This window comes from Equus caballus, chromosome 16, assembly GCF_041296265.1.
Source record: "Equus caballus isolate H_3958 breed thoroughbred chromosome 16, TB-T2T, whole genome shotgun sequence".
NCBI lineage: Eukaryota > Metazoa > Chordata > Mammalia > Perissodactyla > Equidae > Equus > Equus caballus.
The window spans coordinates 79,014,823-79,038,061 of NC_091699.1; the positions used below are offsets into that span (position 1 = coordinate 79,014,823).

Below are 23,239 nucleotides of genomic sequence, written 5' to 3' on the forward strand. Positions count from 1 at the left end.
GGAATTGCTGAGACATCGCTTTACCTTTTCCAGCCTAATGCCTGTAAGTAACTGAAAAAGTGGTGCCACATCCCAAAATCCCCTATTCTCTAGTTGTACTAGAGAATGGAGTCCTTTGTGAATACCTTTATTGATGTGACGTGTTTTTTGAGTTGAGGATATGGTTGGAGGGAAATTATAAATATATGGTGAGGTTGGGGAGGACATGGGTCTTTTTTTTTTGAGAGGTGGAGACTGCAGACCTTTTTCTCTATATACAGGACTAACATGGTCTGTGATTAGGTGGAAGTTGCAAGACATAATAGAAAGAATATAGATGGGAATCAGACTGACATGGAACTGAAACCTCAGTTTTACCACTTACTAGCAGGGTATGGTGGCATGAAGAGCATAACTGACCAAAGACCCCAGCTGCTGGGCTCTGAAATCCATCCTTGCATTTGTACTGAGGCCAGCCTTCCCATGGGCTGCTTCCAGCCAGTGACTGCGTGTGTAGGGGATATTAAGGCAGGCATGGGAGACTAGGCACTCTCTTGCTGGCTGATTTTTGGCTCCAGGACTCCTTGGTGGCCTTGCTGAACCTTCCTTAGACTGCATGGCATTCCAGGACACTGCTACCCACCCTTCTCTCCCGCTCTCCTTTACTCATGGTCAGATTTGCATTGTGGTCTGTTAACTCTCCTAGACTTCCTCCCTATGTTCCCCACCCAGGCATTTCCTCTGATAGAATCCTTGCATATTTAATCCTGTCTTGGCATCTGTTTCTTGGGTTATCTGGACCCAAGTTATTACATGGAGTGAGCTTAGACAAGTTGCTTCATCTTTGAATCTGTTTTCTCATCTACAAAACACGGTTAATGATGGTACCTGTTACATGGGAGTTATAAAAATGACTAAGTGTGATAGTGCATGAAAAGCTCTTAACTCTGTACCTGGCAAATATGGGTGATTAATAAACATCACTTTTCTTCATTTCACGTCTTCTCTTTTTCTTTGAAATGTCCCTAGCAATGAGGTTAAATCATATTTACCTGTGCACACCTGACCCGTGGCATTTGGGAACAAATGCAGCCTAGATGTAATAAAATTGGTCTGTTTCAATTATAGTCCCTCCCTCTTCTCATTAACCGCTTCTCAATTTTGGGAAGTCTTACTTTGCAGACCTCTCTGGAATCTTTTCATCTGTCTAATAATGTGGGTTGAAAGGGAAAAAGTAGCCACAGGGAGAAATCTGATTAAACTTTGTGTGCTAGCTTTATTACTTCCCTCAATAAGGTTAATGCCAAACACTTTACCTTGTCATCCAATTTCCGTGCATTGAACGCAAGTTCAACGTAGTCATCATTGCCAGATAATTCTTCAGCAATCACCTGAAGGAAAAGCACGCATCAGCTGTAATAGTGGTTGAGCCACTGAGCCAAGGAATTCAAGAACAAATTTAGCTTATGTTTGGTCCAAAAATCCACAGACTGATGTTGGACAAGGAGTTTGCCACAACTCTAGTGAACCCGGCACAGCATTTCCAGGTGTACAAGAGCGCTGCTTAGACTAGAGAGCAGTAGATAACTGGGTTTCATTTATGCTGAGATTTCATCTCATGAGAGATGAGGGGTGAGCTGGAGTAAGAGATATTTGGAGCAGCGATTAGGAAGAGCTTCTTTCGTTAAAAGAATTGCACAAAGCATTGGATGGCACTTCCATAAATAATTATTATACATATATATTTTTGGCAGGGGGAGTTACAAAGGAGGAGCAGCAATATTTCTCCACTGTTTTGAGTAGACCAACAAGGGATGGAGGAGTAAACTAGTCCCTATGTCCTTTACAGACCAGTGGTTATATGGTTATCAAAGAAATGTTCTAATTCTTATTTCTCAAAAAGACGGTCCCTGGGTTTTCTGAAACAGGAGAGAGAGAACAAGGATCTAAGCCCTTAACTCCCAAGAATAGAGAATGCCTGGCAAGGATTTTGGTACAAGTGAAGAGATAATATTATCTAAGAGCCTCTTTCACAATAAACCAGTTTCTAATATTTAATAGTCAGTGATTCTAAAAGCCTTGGAGCAGAAATGGGTGAAAAAAGTCAGGAGAAAAACAACAAGAAAACGAGAAAAATCTAGGGTCTAGTTTCCTATAGGTTAAAGCATTTATAAATGTTAGGACCTCACCATGCACTCAGAAGTCCTAGCACATGAACACCCCTATCAAATTGGTTATGAGCTGTAATTTAATTTTATCTCCATTCTATCTGAGCTTGACTTTTCCATTATGAGTTGGTTTCATCTGTTCTGAGTACACACTGGCAGCCTCTGGAAAATTTTATTTTATACCTAATATTAAAGCTTAAAAGGTTGTCTAAAGAGGGAAAGACCTCCCACAAAGTGTGAGCAACTGAGGAGTAGGGAAGATGAGTCCAGATACACAGCAAAAACTCAAAAGCTGCTTGATAAACCAGGAACTATCCTATTTAGATTTTTCATTCAGTCCTCTTTCATCGCCTATCACTTTAATGCCTCTTATACTCCACTTGAGCAGTGGTCTTCAACTATTTTGTGCTCACAGACACCTTTGGAAAGATGATGAAAGTTATGACCTCCACCTGCAGAAGCCTAGAAAATTTTTCACATATTTTCAAGTGTTTTCCGGAGGCTCTTGAAGCCATTGTTTTGATCCAAGGACTCAAGGTTAAGAGGAGTATTTAAATATTTAAAATTAAGAAGAGTGGAGGAAGAAAATGTCTAAGATATCTTAGAGAAAAGGTAGTAATATGAGATTTTGGGGGCCGGGTCCATGGCGTAGTGGTTAAGTGTGATGACATGCTCTGCTTTGGTGGCCTGGGTTCATAGGTTCAGATCCTGAGCACAGACCTACACCCCTTGTCAAGCCATGTTGTGGCTGTGACCCACATACAGAGTTGCAGAAGACAGGCACAGATGTTAGCTCAGGGCTAATCCTCCTGAGGCAAAAAAAAAAAAAAAAAGAGGAAGATTGGCAACAGATGTTAGCTCAGAGAGAATCTTCCTCACCAAAAAAAAGATGACGTTTTGTTCTTCTGGGAAAGAACCATCACAAATCTGGGTCTACCATCCCAAGGTTTCTCTGGGTTTGTGGACTTTCAAAGAAAGCCCTTGGGTCCACGGCTTTTTAGAGCACCAGTGGGGTCTTCAAAGACCATTTGAACCATTTGTTCATGATTGAACATGGCAGTCAAAAAGAAGCTTTGACGTGACTGCGTCATTTAAAACACTCAGGCAACAAACTCAGGTAAGTTCTTGTGAGAATGGTCAAAACTTTCACTGCTAGGAATCCTTCTGAATTTTTCCTTTAAAAAATGGCTTAAAAAGTTTTTTTAATGAATCAGTCACCTTCAAGCTAAAAAGGAGTGTTCAAAGGAAGTCAGGAGGTTTGCCTCCCGGCAATTTGCCTTTCTAGAAATTCAGATTCTCCTGGTACTTTTTTCTTTTTTTTTGTACACACAGCTAAATGGTTAGACCACTTTCTCTACCTTTCTCAAGGACTATAATACAAGATGCTAAAATTTCAAATATTTGAGTTCTACTTGAAAATTCAAGATTTTACTTAGAAATACTTCCAATATTGCCCAGTAGAACATCCTATGATGACAGAAACGTTGTGTAATCTGCACTGTCCAATACAGTAGCTGCTAGCCACATGTAACGATTAAGCTCTTGATATGTGGCTAGTCTGAGTGAGGAATAATGTTTGATTTTATTTAATTTTAAATAATTTCATTTAAGTTTAGATGATCCCGTGTGCCTAGTGGCTGCCGAACAGCACAGCACAGCTCCAAACTATTACAGTAAAGAGGAGAGTTGAACGCTGGCCCCTCGGGTTCTTAGGCAACAAACCAAACCTTGGAGTAAATGCTATTAGACCAAATTTTAATTCTGAAAAAAATGAGAGGCGAGGATGGGTAGCTTTGATGATTTGAAAACCCCAATTCCATACTCTTATTGCGCTCCATAAATCTTTGTTCCATTCTAAAACCTACATATTAATTGTGGAAGTGCTTAGTAGAAGTGAATGGCCTCACTTTCAAATCCTTTTTCTACCCCTTTTCCTAGAGGGGGAAGAGTCAAAACTGCATTGGCAGGAAGGAGAAAGAAGGAAAAAAGAAAGGAGTGACTTGGCTAGTCGCACAGTTCTGGCATCACCTCCCAGTAGCCAGAGGGTTTGCTTCCCACGCAATTGGTTTGGATCAGCCACTCCATCCGGGCACCTGGGCAGATGGCTGCTTGGGGAGGGCTTACCGTGATGGAGGATTTCCCTGCTGTGTTCCCGTGCTTCAACAAGGATTTGGACAGCTTTCTCTGGGAAACAATCTGCACAAAAGAAAACAAAAGGTGGAGATGCTAGTCATATAACGGCAGGTCTACGTGCTAGTTTTGCTTCTACAAAATGCTGCATTCACAGCTCTACTTGAAATTATGACATCTATGTCTATTTATTTTCCAAAGTTTTTCCAGAAACCTCTCCTAAATACAGATTATTTCCTTCTTTCCTCTTGTGGCATGTGATATAAGAGAGTGAGTGCTCAGGAATTACAGATAATTCAGTCAATTAGGAGGTGGCTTCATTGTTACTGAGGCATTTATATCAAAATTAGATGGAAAATGTTGATGTGTACATTAAGATAAAGTAGATGAAGTCTCAGAATGATCTCAGATTAGCACTAAAACCTCTGTGCAAAGTAGGGGATGGGGTGCAGGGAGGGAAAGAAACCCAAGGTCTAAATATATACCTTCTGTACCAATAATCTCTAGAGTTCTATTTTTAATATATTCATTAGGAAGCTATAAAGTCAGTCAGCAAGAAACTGATGCTCAGACAAGCCAATAGGAGTAATTGAGGTCTTCTCCATGATTCAGTGTCAATGCACAACATGCAAAGACAACTAAAATCATCATTATATTGGGAGCTATTCTTAGCAGAATGTGCCCCATCTGCCTCTTCCCTGCTTTCTCCCTTTTTTGAAAGAGAAGGGTGGCAAGGCATTGAGGCCCTGATGGGTATGCAACCCATGATTCCCAAAGGAGAAAAGGTTTAAAAGAATCAAGTGAAAGCCACCCTCTTGCCTAGGGAGGACAAAGCCACCTGTTGTGGAAGGCAGCCTTTATCTAAGATGGTCTCCAGTGATCCTTGCCTCCTGGTATTCACACCATTGTGTAATTTCCTCCCTTTGAGTGTAGGATGGATCCAGTCACTTGCTTCTAATGAACAGAATACCATAAAAGTGTTGGGATATCACTTCTGAGATTAGGTTACAAGCTGACCGTGACTTTCTTCTTACACACCATTTCTCATTCTCTCTCTCTCCCAGGTGGGAAAGAATTGATGTCTCCAGCCAACAGCCAGTGGGAACCTGAGGCCCGCCAACAGCCACATGAGCAATCTTGGAAGCAGGTCTTCCCCCAAGTTGAGCCTTGAGATAACTGCATCTTGACAGCAGCCTTGTGAGAGACCCTGACCCGGAGGACCCAGCCATGTTGCCCTCCGATTCCAGACACACAGAAACTGTGAGATAATAAATGTTTTTCTTTTTTCTTTTTTTAAGATTTTATTTTTTTCTTTTTCTCCCCAAAGCCCCCCGGTACATAGTTGTATAGTTTTAGTTGTGGGTCCTTCTAGTTGTGGCATGTGAGATGCCACCTCAGCATGGCTTGATGAGCAGTGCCGTGTCCACGCCCAGGATTCGAACTGGCAAAACCCTGGGCCACCAGAAGTGGAGCCTGCGAACTTAATGACTCGGCCATGGGGCTGGCCCCAATAAATGTTTGTTTTTTTAAGCTGTCAAGTTTTGGGGTAATTTTTTATGTAGCAACAGGTAACAATACATGTATTTACAGAAAGATAGGAAAGGAGATTACTGTGAAAAGCAGGGAGACAAACTCATTCTCTGAAATCCTTATACATTTTTGTCTCTGTGTCAGAGCAATGAAAATATTAGTGTGCTAATGTCAAATGCAAAACGTTCAGAGAACCTCCCTAATCCAAGCAGATTTAAAGATCCTGATGTTCAGTCTGCTATAATCAGAAGAGGAAAGAGTAGTTCTGTAAAAAATCTCCTGGTGAGGATGATGATGATGATGACAATGACAACGTTGGGAACTCCCATCTAAGGAGTACGTATTATGCGGCAGATGCTTTAATCATTCCACTGATACTTAGCCCTCATTCTATGCCAGACTTGATGCTTAGCATAGTCAGATGCGATATCTGACCTCATGGAGCTTATATTCTAGCGGGGGAGATAGAGATTAACCAAAAGGTCAAATAAAAAGTATAACGTCATAAAGGAGAGATGTACTGGTCATGGAGGGGACAATGAATGTCTAGGTGGTGGGGTAGGTGAGAGTAGACCACTTAAGAATTTCTTGTAGTAGTCCAGGCCAGAAGTGATGGTGGCCGTGGAGATGGAGAAAAGAGGCCAGATTTATGAGATATTTAGGTGTAAAATAGTCAGAATTTGGAAACAGACTGAATATGGAGAGAGAGGGAGGCATCCTAAATGCATCCCTGGACCAGATGGCTGTGCCCTTCACTGAAATAAAGGACATGGGAAGAGGAAAGTAAGTTTGGGGGCAAATAACATGTGTTCAGGTTAAGGCAGAAAACAGATTGGAGTAGGGTAAAGAGGAGATGAAGAGGGAAGGAAATGGAGCAAGCACATGAAGACAATTTGTTCAATAAGTTTGGCTATAAAGTGGGGAAGAGAGAAAATAGAATCTGAAAGGAATGAGAAATTGAGTAAGGTTTTTGTTTTAGCTGTCACTTTATGGCTAATTTTACAACCCCACAAATTTGGTATTATTAATTTCCTTTTATAGATGAGGAAAACTGGACACAGAGAGTCTAAGTAACTTTCCCAGAGCTACAGAGCTAACAGGTGGTGTGGCAGGGATTTGAGCACAGGTCTGACTCCAGAAACTGATCCTTCGCTACATTATGACTGGTAAGAAAACTCATGATATAGATTCAGAAAATTTTCACAGCTGGATTTGCACTATATGCATTTGCCTTTGAGCCTCAGAGCTCATGTTAGTGTGCTTAATCCACAATATATAAACATGTTTACATGATTGTAAAGAAATAATCAAGTTAAACTTCAAGAAGGTAGTAATCTGATGACATTGACCTTGGTTGAGGGCACAGTGATTGAGAACATAGGTTTCTTAAAATTTATATCTGGCTATCAGGAAAATGACATAAAAAAACTTCAGATGATAAAGGAATTGACGTTCCTTCCTATGGTTAATTCTGAATCCAAACTCCTCACCTTTTCCACCCTACTCATTAAGAAGGTTCCAGTGGTTTTGTCCTGTAGACAAAAATCATGATCCCTTCCTCTCCCCATTCACAGATTATCACTTATTCTAGAAAGGTTACCGTTTCCTAGAATAACGTAGACGTTATTCTTAAACTTGAGATGAATCAGGACACAAAGGAAACACGGAAGACAAACAGCAAAAAGGCATTAGGAAGACTTTATAGTTTCTCTCTAGGGGGTTTTCAGCAAAGGAGGGGGGAAGACACACGACTAAATGACCAAATAAGGGTCAATGGTAAGCAGTAGCCAAGCCAACAACTGACTAAAGAAGGGCAACATATCCCTGTTTCCCAAAGAAATCTGGTCTCAGAAACACTTCTATCCATTGTCAATGTGTATCATCCACATTGATGACGGAGCCCTATGACTCTAAGTGACACCAACAACCCTCTCAGCACCATAATAACCCACTCACTCGGTCAGCAGGTATGGGGAGATCATCTCTACAGGCTGTGTCTTCCAAGATCCACATTACCTTTCTTCAAGGAAGACCAGGGGGCCTTAACCCTCGAGAACCTGGATGGTCAGAGTTTTCTCTCTTCGCTCTTAACCTATTTAGAAATGCCAGCATTTCCATTTGTAGGGTCTGAAGAGAATGTTACTACGTACCAGCACCTGACTTTTACAAAAGCTAGGAAGATAAGCAATTTCCCAGGAAATATTCCTTCTTAAGAAATGGGCATTAGGGTATACAAGTGGCTAATCAAGCAGGAAATCAAACAAACTTATTTTACAGCCCCCAGGCCTCTATCTCAGCTCCAAAGAATGAGTAATAATTAGAGTTTCAAACCTTTCATTGAAATAATGATCGAGAAACAAGGAATTGCCGTTGATGTTGCCATTCTTAGGACTGTTGGACAAAAATAGTACGGATGCCCAGCTGGAGCCGGGGTCTGTAGAGAAAAGCCTATTTGTTGCAAATCCCAGTTCTCACGTATGCTTTGTTGCAGCTGAAGCAACTGCATCAGGCTCAGACAGGCCTTAGGACTTGTCAGAGGATGAGAAATAGTGACAAGGACTCACACTGGTCCCAGCTGACATTTGAGGCCAACAAATAGCCAGCTCTGCCTGGCATCAGGCTAAAGGGGATGCACTTGTCAGAAGCACTCTAATTTGATTCTTTTCACCCTATATTGGGGTCACAGCTGCAAACCTTAGCATCCAACAAAAGGGTGAAGTGTAGGGGGAGGCAATAGAAGTTGAAACACTCGTTTTAGCAAAATCAGACTGGAGGGACATTAGTACCATTAAGTCCCTGACCTGCGTTCACACAGGCATCTGGGGAGGAAGTGCTTCTCCCCCTGTGAGGTGGACAATATTCCAACAGCATGCGACTTCATTTTTCAAGAAAGTCCACTGCTTCATTTAGATGAAGGGCAATAAAGCCAGGAGAACAAAAAACATTTCGGCCAATATTTCAACAAGGAATATTCAGTTGAACTCTCTTTCAAAGTCTTTCAAACAATCATTTTGGGAACTAGACAGACATTTTCCATGAGACTGCTCTTACTGAAAATATCCTTAAGATTCTGTTTTGGAATTTCTTTAAGGCTCTGTTGCAACAATGATCACTGTACACCTTCTCTGTGTCAGGCACTGATCTGAGGCTACAGTGGTGAACAGACTCAAAGCGTCTCTACAATACTTGACACTCGCATCTCTATCAGCCAGAATTGATAATCCCCAAAGCATGCATGAGAGAACTTTCATTCCTTAAAAGGTAAGTCTTGAAAAGGTCTTTGTTTGGAAATCACAGGATGAGAAAAAGTTTAAGATTGCAACCGGAGGACGCCATAGAGTTTTAGTTGCGAATTCCTCTGAGGACGACCACTTGAGCATTCCTTACACTTGTTTGGCCTTCGAACCCTTTTGTCAAGCAGCATCTCCAGTGTTCTGCAAACTGCTAGTACAATTACTACTACACCACTACAGAGAAAACCAGAGTTTCCTGATGGCCCACTGTAGCAGACAGAGGAAGACCTGCCCAGGCTCCCTCAGGTCTTACTATTTCAGAGCTGACTGGGCTTCCAACAGCCGGCATTTGCATCTTTCTGCCTGAAGGTTTTCTCTGCTATCCATGCCTGCTGTCCATAGGCACAGCAGGCTGCAAGTGGGAGGATTAACACCCTTGGGAGCGGATGTCATCCAGTGACTGATGGGTTTTGGTACAGAAATCCCCCAGCTCCTTTGCCCCATGAGTCGGGGTGGCTCTGCAGTGTTTGTTCTACACAGGTGCCTGAGTTTCCCCAGTGGGACGAAGCTCCAGTTGCTCCCGCGGTGATTTGTTAGACAATGTACCCTTTATTTTGTTGGCCATTTTCCCCTTCCTGTCTCGCTTTTCCTCTCCCCTTCTGGTGTTTCCTTCACCTCCCACATAATCTACTTACTATCCAATCTTTGTCTGCTTCTGGAGAAAATAACCAAAACTTTTACTCTGTGTCAGATACTGTGTCAAGTGCTTCACACATATTATCTCAGTTACTGTCATTTAATGGTCAAATTCTCTCTTGCCCCCAAACAATTGGGATGAGAGAAGCAAGGATTAGAGAAATTAAGGGGTTTATCTAAGGTCACATAACATTATGGACTAAACTGTGTCTCCCCAAAATTCTTATATTGAAGCCCTAACCTGCAGTGTGGCTGTATTTGGAGATAGAGCCTTTAAGGAGACAATCAGGGTTAAATGAGGTCATAAGGGTGGGGTCCTAATCCAATAGGATTGGTGTCCTTATGAGAAGAGGAAGAGACATCAGAGATCTTTCTCTCTCTGCATATGCACACAGAAGACAGGCTATGGGAGGACACAGTGAGAAGGCAGCTGTTTGCAAGCCGGCAAGAGAGGCCTCACCACAAACCAACCCTGCTGACCCCTTGATCTTGGAATTCCAGCCCCTGGAATTATGAGAAAATTAATTTCTGTTGCTTAAGTCACCAGTCTGTAGTATTTTCTTATGGCAGCCCTAACAGACTAATATGTATAGCTTATAAGAGTTGAAGCCAGGATTCATTCCTTCATTGAACAATATTTATTGAGTATCTATTACGTGCTGGGTGTTGAGAATAAAATGATGACACCAGGCAGGCAAGGGGCATTGCTCACTCAGAGACAGCCACACAAAACACATGTCAAATTCCAACTCTCCAAGGAGAAGCAATGCCAGGCCACGCGAGGGGGGACTAGCCTGGTCCAGAAGGTTGGGTAAGGCATTTCTTAGGAAATTCTCCAGATCTGAAGGATTATGGAAGAGAAGTGAATAGTCAAAGAGAGGAGGGAAGATGCTGCAGGAGGATGGAACAGTAGGTACAAAGGGCATTTGTGAGTATGAGGAGTAAGTTGAGTATGAAGGACAGAAAGAAGACCTCAATTTATCCCCAGAGACTAGCTCTTGGCCATGTTGTGCCCTGACTCTGGTACTTGAGCAATGTTGGCTGTGGCAGGCTAAAAAATGACCTCCCAAAAGATATCCATGCCCCAATCCCCAAAACCTGTGTATATCACCTTATACGGCAAAAGAAGAAATCTAGGCAGATATAATTAAGTTAATGGTCTGAAGATGGGGAGATTATCCTGGATATTCAAGTGGGCCCTAAATGTAATTCCAAGTGTGTTTATAAAAGGGAATTGGGGAATTTGATGACACACACTCAAAAGAGAAATATGAAGACAGAGCAGAGAGAGGTTTGAAGACACTGGACGTTTGGAGTGATGTGGCCACAAGCAAGGAAAAGGTGAGGAATGGATTCTCCCCAGAGCCTTCAGAAGGAGCATGGCCCTGCTAACCCTCTGATTTCAGACTTTTGCCCCTAGAACTGTGAGAGAATAAATTTGTGTTATTTTAAGCTAACAAGTTTGTGATAATTTTTTATCACAAAAAAGTGGACACAGTAGACACAGGAAGCTAATAGACTGACTTAGCCCAGAATCAGGTTCAAAGTCCCAGGAAAGGATGCAATCATGGCCTCAGTGATGGCTGATTTTAGGGAAATCCCCACTTTCCCATTTGCCTCCCCAAGACTTCTGGGCATCGTCACTTCACCTGGCAGAAATCAGACCTGCTCAATGTAAACATGGCAGAAGAACCTTCTCTTGGTGCTCTCCCTCCATTTCCTGGTTGCCTTGCTCCCACTGGCGACCCAAAGGACCACAATCTTGTCTGAGCACAGAGTCACTCCTGGAACTCTGGCTTCTCGTATGCACTAACAATAAAGGGAAGCTTTAAAGTATTTTAAAGAGCATTAAAAAAAAAAAACCTTCAAGAGCTATAGTGTTTCTTATGCTGTTCCCTCCACTAGGATGACTTACGCCCTCTCCCCTCAATTGGCAAATTTTGTTCATTTTTCAAGACCCACATTTGAAGTTTGGAATCATTGCTGAGGTGGGAGGAAAGGGAAGTCACCTGTGGGACAAAGTAGACCATTTCCCTTGCTCCCCACAGTGCGTCCTGCCCTCCTGATCCTGCCTGGCTCCCTTCAGCAGCAGCAGCAGCAGCAGTACGGCCTGGGAGCTTGTCAGAAATGCAGACTCTCAGGCCCCACCCTTGACCTATCGAACCAGAATCTGCATTTTAAGGAGATCCCCAGGTGATTGGCATGCGTGTTAAAGTTAAGAAGTACTGAGCTAGAAAATGAGAATTGCATGTAGACAATTTTAGCACAACATGATCAGATTTAAAAGATTTATAGAAAAGGAATTTTAAATTTTAAATTAATCTGTTCTGCTGATTTAGACTTTTATTAATGGGTAAAGTTGTAGGAGCTAAGAAAGGGACAATGCTGCAGCTTTCTTAGCCCTTCTGGGGAGAGGACATAAGTTGTGTCTATGTGTGTGTGTATCTACATTTTATGTAAATTCAGTGAAGTCCTCACTGCCCATTGGAGCTCTACTAAAGGCCCCCCCTGGGAGAATGATTCAGACCACAGGAGCAATGGGTAATCTACTGGTTTCGGCTGCCTCTCTTAAGCTTCCTATTAAGCAGGGTTCTAATTACTTCAAGTGTAATTATAGGCTTTTACCCTTTCTCTGACTTCATTAGCCAGGGATGGAGTGGAGGGAGAATTTCAGAGAGGGCGTTAAGGACTGCTTGTGTATTAATTACCCACCTTTGCCTCTGATGATGGGGTGAGGCCCCATCATTATCACAAATGACCTGGCTCAGTTTTTAGTCAGAGGCCACGCTCCCATCCCCCAGCCCTACCACGGGCAATCAGGAGAAAGAGAAAGAGCCGCATCTCCATGCAGCAGGTAGAGGACACAAGGCAGCTTTTCAACCACCACCTTGGGCAGGCCGTGACTTGTCTTCAGTGAAGCTGGAACCGAATATTAGCAGTCCATAGGAAAGAGGAAGATTGGAGACATTCCTTGACCATTTTTAAGTGAAAGAAGCAAACTCCAACTTTGAGATTGTTAGACTAAGTATTTTTATTACCAGTTAACAGGTGAAGGGACTGGAGGCTCTAAGATAACTAAGATCATACAGCAATTAATGAGTCATAATAAATTCCACTTCAAGAGTGCTTAGGATATGCCAGCTACTGCTCTAAAGTGCCTTATGTATATTGATTTATTTCCTTCTCATGACAGCCCTACGAAGTATTATCATATGCCCATTTACGGATGAGAAAACTGAGTACAGAGAGTGTATCAGAGAGTTTGCTAGGCTGCCATAACAAATTACCACCAACTTGGTGGCACGAATCAACAGAACTGTATTCTCTCGTGGTTCTTGAGGGCAGAAGTCAGGGATCAAGGTGTCTCTGGGGCCACCTCCCTCGGGAGGCTCTAAGGGACACTTCCATATCTTGTGCCTTCTGGCTTCTGGGGCCTGCCATTGTTCCCTGGCTTGTGGCTGCATCACTCCACCTCCTTCACATGGTCCTCTCTCTTCCTGTCTGTGTCTCTCTGTGGCTCTTTTATAAGGATGCTTGTCACTGGATTCAGGGCCCACTTGGATAATCCAGGATGATCTCCTATTGAGAGCCTTCCCTTAATTAGTTCTGCAAAGACTCTTTGTCCAAATAAGGTCACATTCACAGATTATGGGGCTTAGGATGCAAACATATCTTTTTGGGAGCCACCACTTAGCCCACTACAGAGAGGCTAGGTGACTTGTTCAAGGTTCCACAACCAGGAAGCAGCAGAGCCGGGTTCTGAATCCAGTCAGTCCAGTTCCAGAGTCCATTCCCTTAACTGCTCCACTCTCCTCATACCATAAATGACAGCGGCAGGACTTGATGGAGGCCCTGTGCTAAACCCCACAAGGTATGCAAAGTGATCACATCAGTCCTCACCCTCAAGGAGCTTACCAGGGAGGGGAGTTCCCTCTCACTCAGACCACTCCAGGGGCACTTCACTGATCCCCTAGCATCACTCTTGCTGTATAATATAGAGCAAGAATCACACCTGAAGCCCATATGTGGACCCTGGTGTGGGAACAGGCAGGTTAAACTCTCTGAGCCTCAGTTTCCTCTCCTCTGAAATAGTGATGATATTATTTGCTCCACTGTTTTATCACATGCATAATGAGTATTAACAAAATCCCAGTATCAGGCACATACAGATGCTTAGGAAATGCTCCTTCCTTCTCTTTTCTCTCCCGTCTGATCAATCTCCACATAGAGATAATTATAGACATTGATTGGCTTGGACTGGGTCCTGGCAGTGGAAGGGAGGGAATGGTGGGTAATAAAGATGTTTAAGACCCTGAATTGATGGGGCTTTGTGATTGACTGATGGGTGGGCTGCGGGGTGGAGAGGATGAGTGAGTGGCGTGAGGGAAGGCTCCCAGGTTTTGGGCCTTTGCATCTGGGAGGACAGAGGTGCAATTCCCTGAGCAGGGCACAGTGGAGGAGGGGCAGATGGAGGGGGTGGGCAGGGAGAGCAAGAGGAGATGCTGAGCTTGGTTTTGGACTGCTGAGTCTAAGATGTCTGTGAGTCATCGAGTGGAGTCAGTATCCACATACCGTTGAATACATAAGTCTGGGCCTCAGAGGAAAAGCTTGAGCTTAGAGTCTCCAATGTATGGATGAAAAATGGAAGGACAAGAGCTGACAGGGAGATATACAAAGGAAAGAAAAGAGGGGCTCTGAGAGTGAGGCAATCCTCCCAGGCTGAGACCTACAGCAATGTCTCCCCTGCTCACTCTACCTGCAGCCTCTGAGCAAACCCTGTGGGGGACCCAGCCTCCAGGACCACGAGGGAACAGAGAGGTCACACTCCTCTGCATCCCCCTTGCTCAGGCTGGGGTGGCTGGGGCTAGAGGAGGCTCGGGGGGTTGGGGGATATGCGATTCAGAGCAGGGGCTGCCTTCTTTTTTGTGTGCTGATAGAGGCTTCCAAAGGAACAAGATGAAAAGTGAGAGGCGTTACTGAGGGGGGAGGAAAAAGAGTACCTTTGTGTAGGGCAGTGGAAGTTGCTGCAATCTTTCTGCATGGATATGTGGCCACTTGTTTCAAGCCCCTTAAAATGCATGTCCAAATATTCCACTGTTATTAATTTATTCTAAGAAAATTTCAGTATCTGAGGGCATGAAGATACAGTCGTGTCGCATAACGGTGTTTCAGTCAACGATGGACTCATATACAACAGTGGTCCCATAAGATTAGTACCATATAGCCTAGGTGTGTTGTAGGCTACACCATCTAGGTTTGTGTAAGTATATTCCACGATGTTTGCATGAAGACGAAATTGCCTAACAATGCAGTTCTCAGAGCGTATCCCTGTCGTTAAGCGACGCAAGACTGTGTATATAATATGATGTTCATTAAAGTGTTGTCTATAATTGTGGAAAACTGGAAACAGCTTTCATGTTCACAGTAGGAGACACCTTACATGATTTTTGCTATCATGGAATACTGTGTAGCCCTTATAATAGATGATGTAGAAGTACGTGCATTAACATGGAAAGATGTTCATGATATATTTTTACGTTAAAAAGGCAAACAACAAAGAGCATGTATAAGTGACCAAATAGGTGCTTAAAAAAAACTATATGTATACGCAAACAGAAAAAAATCTGGAAGATTGCACATCAGAATGCTTAATAGCTCTCTCTCAATGTTGGGATGAAGGATGATTTTTTAAAAAATATTTCTGAATAGTTTTTTAAATGAGCTTGGATTGCCTTTATAAATAGAAAAACAATAAAGTCATTTCCTACAAATAATGGGATAGAAGGATGGAAAGTCTTGCTTGGTTTACGTCGAGGTGCATGAAGTCCTTGGGCGTCTGGAGGAAGGGCCTGTGAGGCGGACCCCCAACAGAGCTGAGGGAGGGTCTCGGGAGCAAAAGCCTCTAGCAGTTTCAGAATCTAATGTCTGGTGAACTTGGTGACACAAAGATTTACACTCCCTGTCCTCATGGACCCATGAGGGTCCTTAACTTATTTGTTGTTAGTGCTCTAAGCCCTTTGGATCTCTTCTGTAATCAAAAATAATATTACAAAAGATCAGAATCGGATGGGTGAGGCAGGCTGGGCAGATCCAGTTTCTAGTGAACATTCTCTACGTCTTTTGCTCGAAGTGCTGGCAAGTGTTGCTGACTGGCCCAGGCACAGAACTGCTCAGTAGTTGCAGTGAGGATGGTGCCTGGGGGTCGGGGTGGCCTGGCTTTAACTCATGGCTCTCCCACTTGAATACAGTGTGCACTTAAGCAAGTTATTTCAAGGTTCAAGGGCTTTTTGAGGATTAAATGTGATAACTAGTGCAAAGTTTTAGCATAGGGTCTGGCAGTGTGTGAGAGCAGTTACTCTGCCCTCTGCCGGGAACACTTTTCTGGATTTCTTCGCATGGCTTATGCCTATACTTTATTCTGGTCTTTGCTCGGAAAGGGCCTCCCGGACATTCCTATCTAAATTAGAACCCACCCCTTCCCACCACTCTCTATTCCTTATCCATTGAATTTTCCTTCATAGGACGATCAGCGTCTGTTATGTGTAGGAATAGGTAAGCTCCATGAGAGCAGGCCTTTGTCCACTTTGTTCATGGCTGATGCCGCAGTGTCTGGAAGAGTGTCTGGTATATAGCAAGTGCCCAATAAATGAATGAATAAATCCAAAGATATTTATTTGAATGAGAGAATAAATGTATATTAGTATTTTATTATTATTGCTAGCATTAAATGCATTATTCATTGAATGAATGAATGAATACACATCAGTTGTTTTCATCTCATTGTTACCCTCAACTGGTATATGAGCAATAGGTTCATCCCAAGGGAAGGATGAGGCCTGAATACTGTAAGTTGCTCAGACCCTTTGGTCCGGGAGTATTTCAGACAAACACTCACAAGTGGGGTGTCTATTTGCAGATGGATATCACAGGTCTTCCTGAGCTGGGAGAAAGAGATGTTTTAGATGTAGGAGTGAATTTATCAGCTTGTGGAAAAGGTTGCTTCCTTCTTGACCTCTACAAGCAGTTTTACAGCGATAGCTTTTAGGGAGAATTACTACTCTGCTTTTTCCAGTCTTCGAAGGATTGTAGAAATTGAATGCAGTGTGGTAGACAACATGGCATAATGGGAAGGCAGAGAATGAAATCAGATCAACTTAGGTTTGAATTTCAGCTCCACAACTTGCAGTCAGCATGATCTCAGATGAATTAGTAGGGCTCTCAGAGCCTAGTTCTTGATCTATGAAGTGGAGATGATACTGACCTCATGTAACACAATCCCTGGGATACAACGAGGCCCCCACACCCGAATATCAGTCCCCTTCCATCAACTGACCACTTATGAGAAAACCAGTGAGGAGACTTGGGAGATTTGTAAAGGAACATGAATCTTTTTCTTACGAAGTACATAAAATGGAAGCCTAGAGGTAGTGCAGCTTATGGGGAGGGGAGGAATAGCTTAGTACTTTGACTTTGAATCCAAATGCCTGTTGTTGCCTCTCGGCTCTGCCACTTAGGAGACATGTAATCTTGGTCTAGTGATGATGATGATGATGATGATGATGATAATGTCAACAGCACCAAGCTCACGAATGCCTGGCACATGATCAGCACCTAATAAATGTTAGCTATGAAAACGATTTATTATCACAAAGGGACCATAAAATAATTGTCCAAATTGGGGGCACTTTTGAAAGTGAAAGGGGACAGTGTTAATAATTAAACCACGATAATAAGTGTAAACTGGGATGGCTGGGGCAAACAGAGTCAGAGGTTACCCTAAAGTTATCAGGATACCTGATATGTAAGGATGAATCCCCCCTCCTTGGAAGTATTTAAACAGAGGCCAGGAGCACCTGAGAGCAGACTCCCACATGGTCTGGCTGAACTCGGCACTGCTTTTGGCTTCTTCCCCATTTCAAGCTTTTCTGATTCCACTGGGATCCTGTCTGCAAGTTTACTGCAATACCAGTTTCACTGGTTTGAATCTCACTGGAGAGAGAGAGGTTTGGAGGGTTTCTGTTCCTTTGTTTCCGATAACTGGCTTGGGAATGTGTGCTGACCTCAGCCTCCCGGTGGGCAGAGGCCATGGAAGAGTGGGTGAAGCACATAATTACCTCACTTGGGGCCTCGCTGGACCTGCCTTTGTGTACAGAGAAGCCCCAAAGGCTCACATTCCATCCAAAACAAAGTTAATGAATTCATACTCGGCCTCATTTTGTCCTTGAATCTGAAACCAAGACTCCCGGGAATGATTTTGGAACCCAAACAGTTATTGCTCTTTCTGCCCCTAAACTTCATGAGTTCATTTCAAAATAAAAATATTCTCTTTCCCAAATTAGGCTTCAACTGGGGATTCTAGGCCTTGGGGGAATGTCAGAACCTCTTGGCAGTTCCAATTCCTTAACTTATTCCTTACCCTATTCCTTATTAGTGCTCTAAGCCCTCCAAATCTTCTGTAATCAAAAACAGTATCATAAAAACTCAGAATCACATCATCCAAGCAAAGCCCCCTCTGTGTGGGCCATGGGGTGCCGACTAAGGTTTTCCTGCAGCATCTGCAAAATGCCCTCTCCGAGTCCTAACAGAGAGCGCAGCTCAGCAAACACCTCACTCATCCCAAGACAGCTCCCATAAATTTCCCAAAGTGGAATTCTTTCACATTTAAAGTTCTCCAAAAGTTTCAGAATCTGTACAACACTTACATGTCATACTCCTCTACCTGAATATGGTTCTTGAAAGCCAGCAGGACTTATTCTGTTTTTACTAACATTTATTGTAATATTTTTTATTATAGAGGTGATGTATATTCCTTTTAGAAAATACAGAAAAACATGGGGGTGACACTAAAAATCATGCATAATCCCACAATGTGGATATCATCATTGCTGTCATTTGAAAATATATCTTCCTAGTCCTTTGGTCTAGGAAGAAATGGGTACTTTAAGAGCTACTGTCATATTTTTTTTCCATCTTTGGGAGAAAAGACAAAAGAGAGTTTAGTCTTCTTATGGCTACAGTTGATATTCAGAAAAGTTTGTGATAATCAGTTTCACAAGCAGCCTAAACTAAAAAAACCAAAAAAAATCAAACAGCAGAAATCTTCACAAGTTTTAAAATATTGTAGTAAACTTTATAAGTAATTCAAAACACTTATTTTTGGTAAATAAAAATATTTAGCAGAGAATTGATTTGGGGACTACTGTATTATTTGGTGACTTGACTCTTTGGTTATTTGACTTCGGCAGGTTGACGGTTTGGCACATGGATGATTCAGTTCGTGGTGCTACAGTGTCTCATGCTTCAGCGTTGAGACAAGTACAGGATGTTTTTATTTAAGGCACTCAGGATGCTGATAATTGAGAAGGTACGGAAAGACAAGGTTTGTAGGGGAAAGACAAGGGCCAGATGGCAGGGAGAGCATGTGTAAACACCATGGAGACAGGGTTTACTTTGGATTTTTGTAGTCAGTTGTTCTAAGTTGGGTGGAAGAGGGATTGGAATGAAAGCTGGTGGGGAACAAGCACACGTGGGAGCTGTGGTGGAGGTCCCGGGGAGCTGCCTTCAAACCGAGTTGGCGTAAGTGGCTCCCTGCATGGGTAGACAGGTCCAGAGCATGCTGGTGGCATGGGCTGTGGGCTGAGTGCCATGCACCAGCCTGGCTTAAAGGGTTGGGACCAGGACAAACACCTAAAGTTGCTTTCAGCAGTGACATATCAGTCCTTGCAAATTCCCATCCAGTTCCAGATCTCTTGCCCTCCTCCTCTGTACTCACACAGAGCTAGGAGACGTATCATATTACTGGGAATGTATGTGGAATGAGCCCATTTTAATACCCACTAAATATATCTTCTAAAAACTATCCTTGGAATTAAGTAGACACAAGGAGCTGCTTTCCTGGGGGGTATCTAGGTAGGAGGTACAATCTGTGGTTGAATGAGGTCTATGACTTAGCATGAGGGAAATATCTCATGCTAACTCCTGTTGAGATGAACATGGGCCAGGGGTGGGGGTGAGGGGCAGAGAGCCTCCTGAAAAGGGATGAGAATGCAGGAAGGGACGCTTACTTTCAGAGACAAGGGGAAAGGAAAGAGATGAATGAGAATCATTGACTATTAGAACTGGAAGTAACTTAGAGATTAATCAGTACAAAACCTTCCCTCTACAGATGAGGTGACTACGTCACTGAGAGGTTAAGCAAACTGCCCAAGATCTCACAGGGAGTTGGTGGCAGGTCCAGGACCTAGGGCTCATGATGCAGTCTAGGACACCATAAAGGAGATTTTAAAGGTGCAAAAGGAGGACTCCAGAGAAAGCAGAAGGATTTTCCTAGGATCTGAATTTAAGAAGATTATTTGCCTGACAAAGATAGCAAAGAAATAGGCAGAATGAACTTTATTCTCCTTGGAGAGCTGAGAGCTTACTCACCCACAATCACCCTGTGTGCATCCCACCTGCCTATGAGCAGAACAGAACAGACAGTCAGCATGGAAAGCAGCACTGCTTCCCGGGATTTCTCAGCCAGTCCAAGGGAGCTAAGATGATGGTATTTATTCATGACATCATTCATCACTCATGTGGCTTCTGCTTACAGTAATTCTGCAAAGTTAGGGAAAGCTTTTCATGTGAGAAGCAGAAGGAAAATGAGTTGCCTGCTGAAATGTGTAAATTGGACTTCCCTGGGCCATCAATTTTATGCCATGAGGATATTAGATGTTATACAACAAAATGCCAACCTTTGGAATCTCAGTGTGGCCATTACATTGAGTCTGAATAGCACCCTCTGCATCATCATACTCCCAGTGTCCACCGATTGGGTCCATCCCAACCTGAGACCAAATTCCCATTGATCACTAACAACCAGTGGTCTGCCAGTCCTTTCATGGATCACTGTGGTTGACATCATCCTAACATTCACCTGTGCCAGGAACAGAACCAACAGTCTGGATAATATGTCCATTCAACTACCTTTAGTGGATGGAGAAGCAAACTTTGGAAATCAAGGTCTTCACCAAGAACATAACCTCAAGGCCATGTACACGTCCTTTGTGTGACTGAAAACTTTACAAAGCATTTCTTTTTCTGTTCTCAAGATGTTTCTTTGGTCCTCCTTAATTTCTCCAGATAACTGCCCAAAACATTATTTCTTTCAGAATTAAAACTAGTGATACAGTGTCCAAGATTCATTAGCATTCCTCTCCCAAGACTCTGAGGCAGTGGTTCTCAAAATGTGGCTCCTCCCACCAGAAGCATCCTCATCACCTGGGAGCTTAGAAATGTAAATTATTTGTTCTCTTGCTAAATCTTCTAAATCAGAAACTCTAGAGATGGGAAACTTCATATTTTAATAAGCCTCCAGATGACTTTGGTGCAGTTCAAGTTTGAGAACTGCTGCTCTGTGGGAAGGTGACACACGATCCCTCTCTCATGAATGAGAGTCAGAGCCCCCCAGACTAGGACTCCTTCAAGAAGTCACAGATTTTCCTGCCCACTTACAATGACAGAAAGCAGGACGTTCTTGGATTTAGCAGATGTCCTCTGATCTTTGGGGGAAGAAATACATGAATGAACAGCCACCCCACAATGAAGAGAGGAGGACTTCACAAAGTTGTCACTGTCCTCCCAGCCACGAGGAAGAGAAAATGCCTGCAAGAAAAGCAATAATGAAACCCAGCGGCAACTACTGAATTTGGATGATGGGTTTGCTCAACCTGGTTGAGGCTGAAAAGGCCAGGGGAGGGCATCTTCCGGGTGATGAATTCATAAAGTTCTGGTTTGGGAGGTTGACACATTGATGCTATTTAAGAAACCATATTATATTTAAAGTGAATTCATTATGCAAATCTTAAGGAAAGATAACCAAAGCTATTTTTTTGCAAAATGATTCCTATGTTGCCTCTATCAGCTTTGTATAAGACAAACAAAGAAAAAACACTCTAGCCACTTCAACTCCAACCTAGCTTTGCATCAAGAGAGTGACATCATAATTTACACTAGTGAGTGACAAGCTATTAGAGTCAATGGAAAAGATCATGAGGGGCTTAGGAGCCAAACAGATCTGCATTCAAGTTCCAGCTCCACCACTTACTAGCTATGTGACCTTGAATAAGTTACCTAGCTTTACTTAAGTCTCAGTTTCCTAAGTGTAAGTAATGATAACGGTAGTGCCTGTCTCCCAGGGATGTTGTGCTGATTAAATAGGTTGAAGTATAGTGAGTACCTAGTCCACTGGCTGGTAAGTAAAAGTGCCTAGAGAAAGTTAGCTGCTATATTTATTATTTTTATTATTTCTGCCTCATTGTCCATCGTATTGGTGCAGGATGGAGTGAAAAATTATGGGATGAATGAATGAGCGAATAAGCAGTGAACCTAAAGAAATCTACAGATTCAATGCAATCTCAATCAGAATCCCAAGGACATTCTTCATGGAAATAGAACAAAAAATCCTAAAACATATATGGAGTGACAAAAGACTTTGATTAGCCAAAGCAATCCTGAGAAAAAAGAATAAAACTGGAGGCATCACAATCCCTGACTTGAAAATATACTACAAAGCTATAGTGATCAAAATATCATGGTACTGGCACAAAAAGAGACACACAGTCAATGGAACAGAATTGAAAGCCCAGAAATAAAACCACACATCTATGGATAGCTAATCTTTGACAAAGGAGCCAAGAACACACAATGCAGAAAGGAAAGTCTCCAATAAATGCTGTTGGGAAAACTGGACAGCCACGTGCAAAAGGATGAAAGTAGACCATTATCTTATACCATACACAAAAATTAACTCAAAATGGATTAAAGACTTGAATATAAGACTTGAAACCATAAAACTCCTAGAAGAAAATATAGACAGTACACTCTTTGACATCGGTCTTAATTGTATCTTTTCAAATGCCATGTCTACTCAGGCAAGGGAAATAAAAGAAAAAATTAACAAATGGGACTACATCAGACTAAAAAGCTTCTGCAAGGCAAAGGAAACCATGTCAAAAAGAAAAGACAACCCACCAACTGGGAGAAAATATTTGCAAATCATATATTTGATAAGGGGTTGATTTCCAAAATATATAAAGAACTCACACAACTCAAGAAGAAAACAAACAACCTGATCAAAAATGGGGAGAACATCCCACAACTAGAAGGACCCACAACTAAGATATACAACTATGTACGGGGGGGTTTGGGGAGATAAAGCAGAAAAAAAAAAAAGATAGGCAACAGTTGTTAGCTCAGGTGCCAATCTTTAAAAAAAATAAATTAAAAAAAATGGGGAGAGAACATGAAGAGACATTTTTCCAAAGAAGATACATAGATGGCCAATAGGCACATGAAAAGCTGTTCAACATCACTAATTATTAGAGAAATGCAAATCAAAATTACAATGAAATTTCGCCTTACACCTGTCAGAATGGCTGTAATTAATAAGCCAAAAAATAGCAAATGTTGGAAAGGATGTGGAGTAAAGGGAACCCTCATACACTGCTGGTGGGAATGCAAGCT

General features: G+C 42.5%; 1 protein-coding gene across 14 annotated transcripts in view; it reads right to left on the minus strand.

The window, feature by feature from the left end:
* Positions 1-23,239, minus strand: part of CPNE4 (copine 4) — a 691,914-nt gene that overhangs the window by 135,952 nt on the left and 532,723 nt on the right. For all 14 annotated transcript variants that reach the window (XM_070239070.1, XM_070239074.1, XM_070239081.1 and 11 more), the window contains 2 exons: positions 4,272-4,343; positions 1,296-1,370 (listed from right to left, as the gene is read on the minus strand). In XM_070239070.1, the coding sequence (XP_070095171.1) occupies positions 1,296-1,370; positions 4,272-4,343 (147 nt within the window). The remainder of the gene's footprint in view (positions 1-1,295; positions 1,371-4,271; positions 4,344-23,239) is intronic.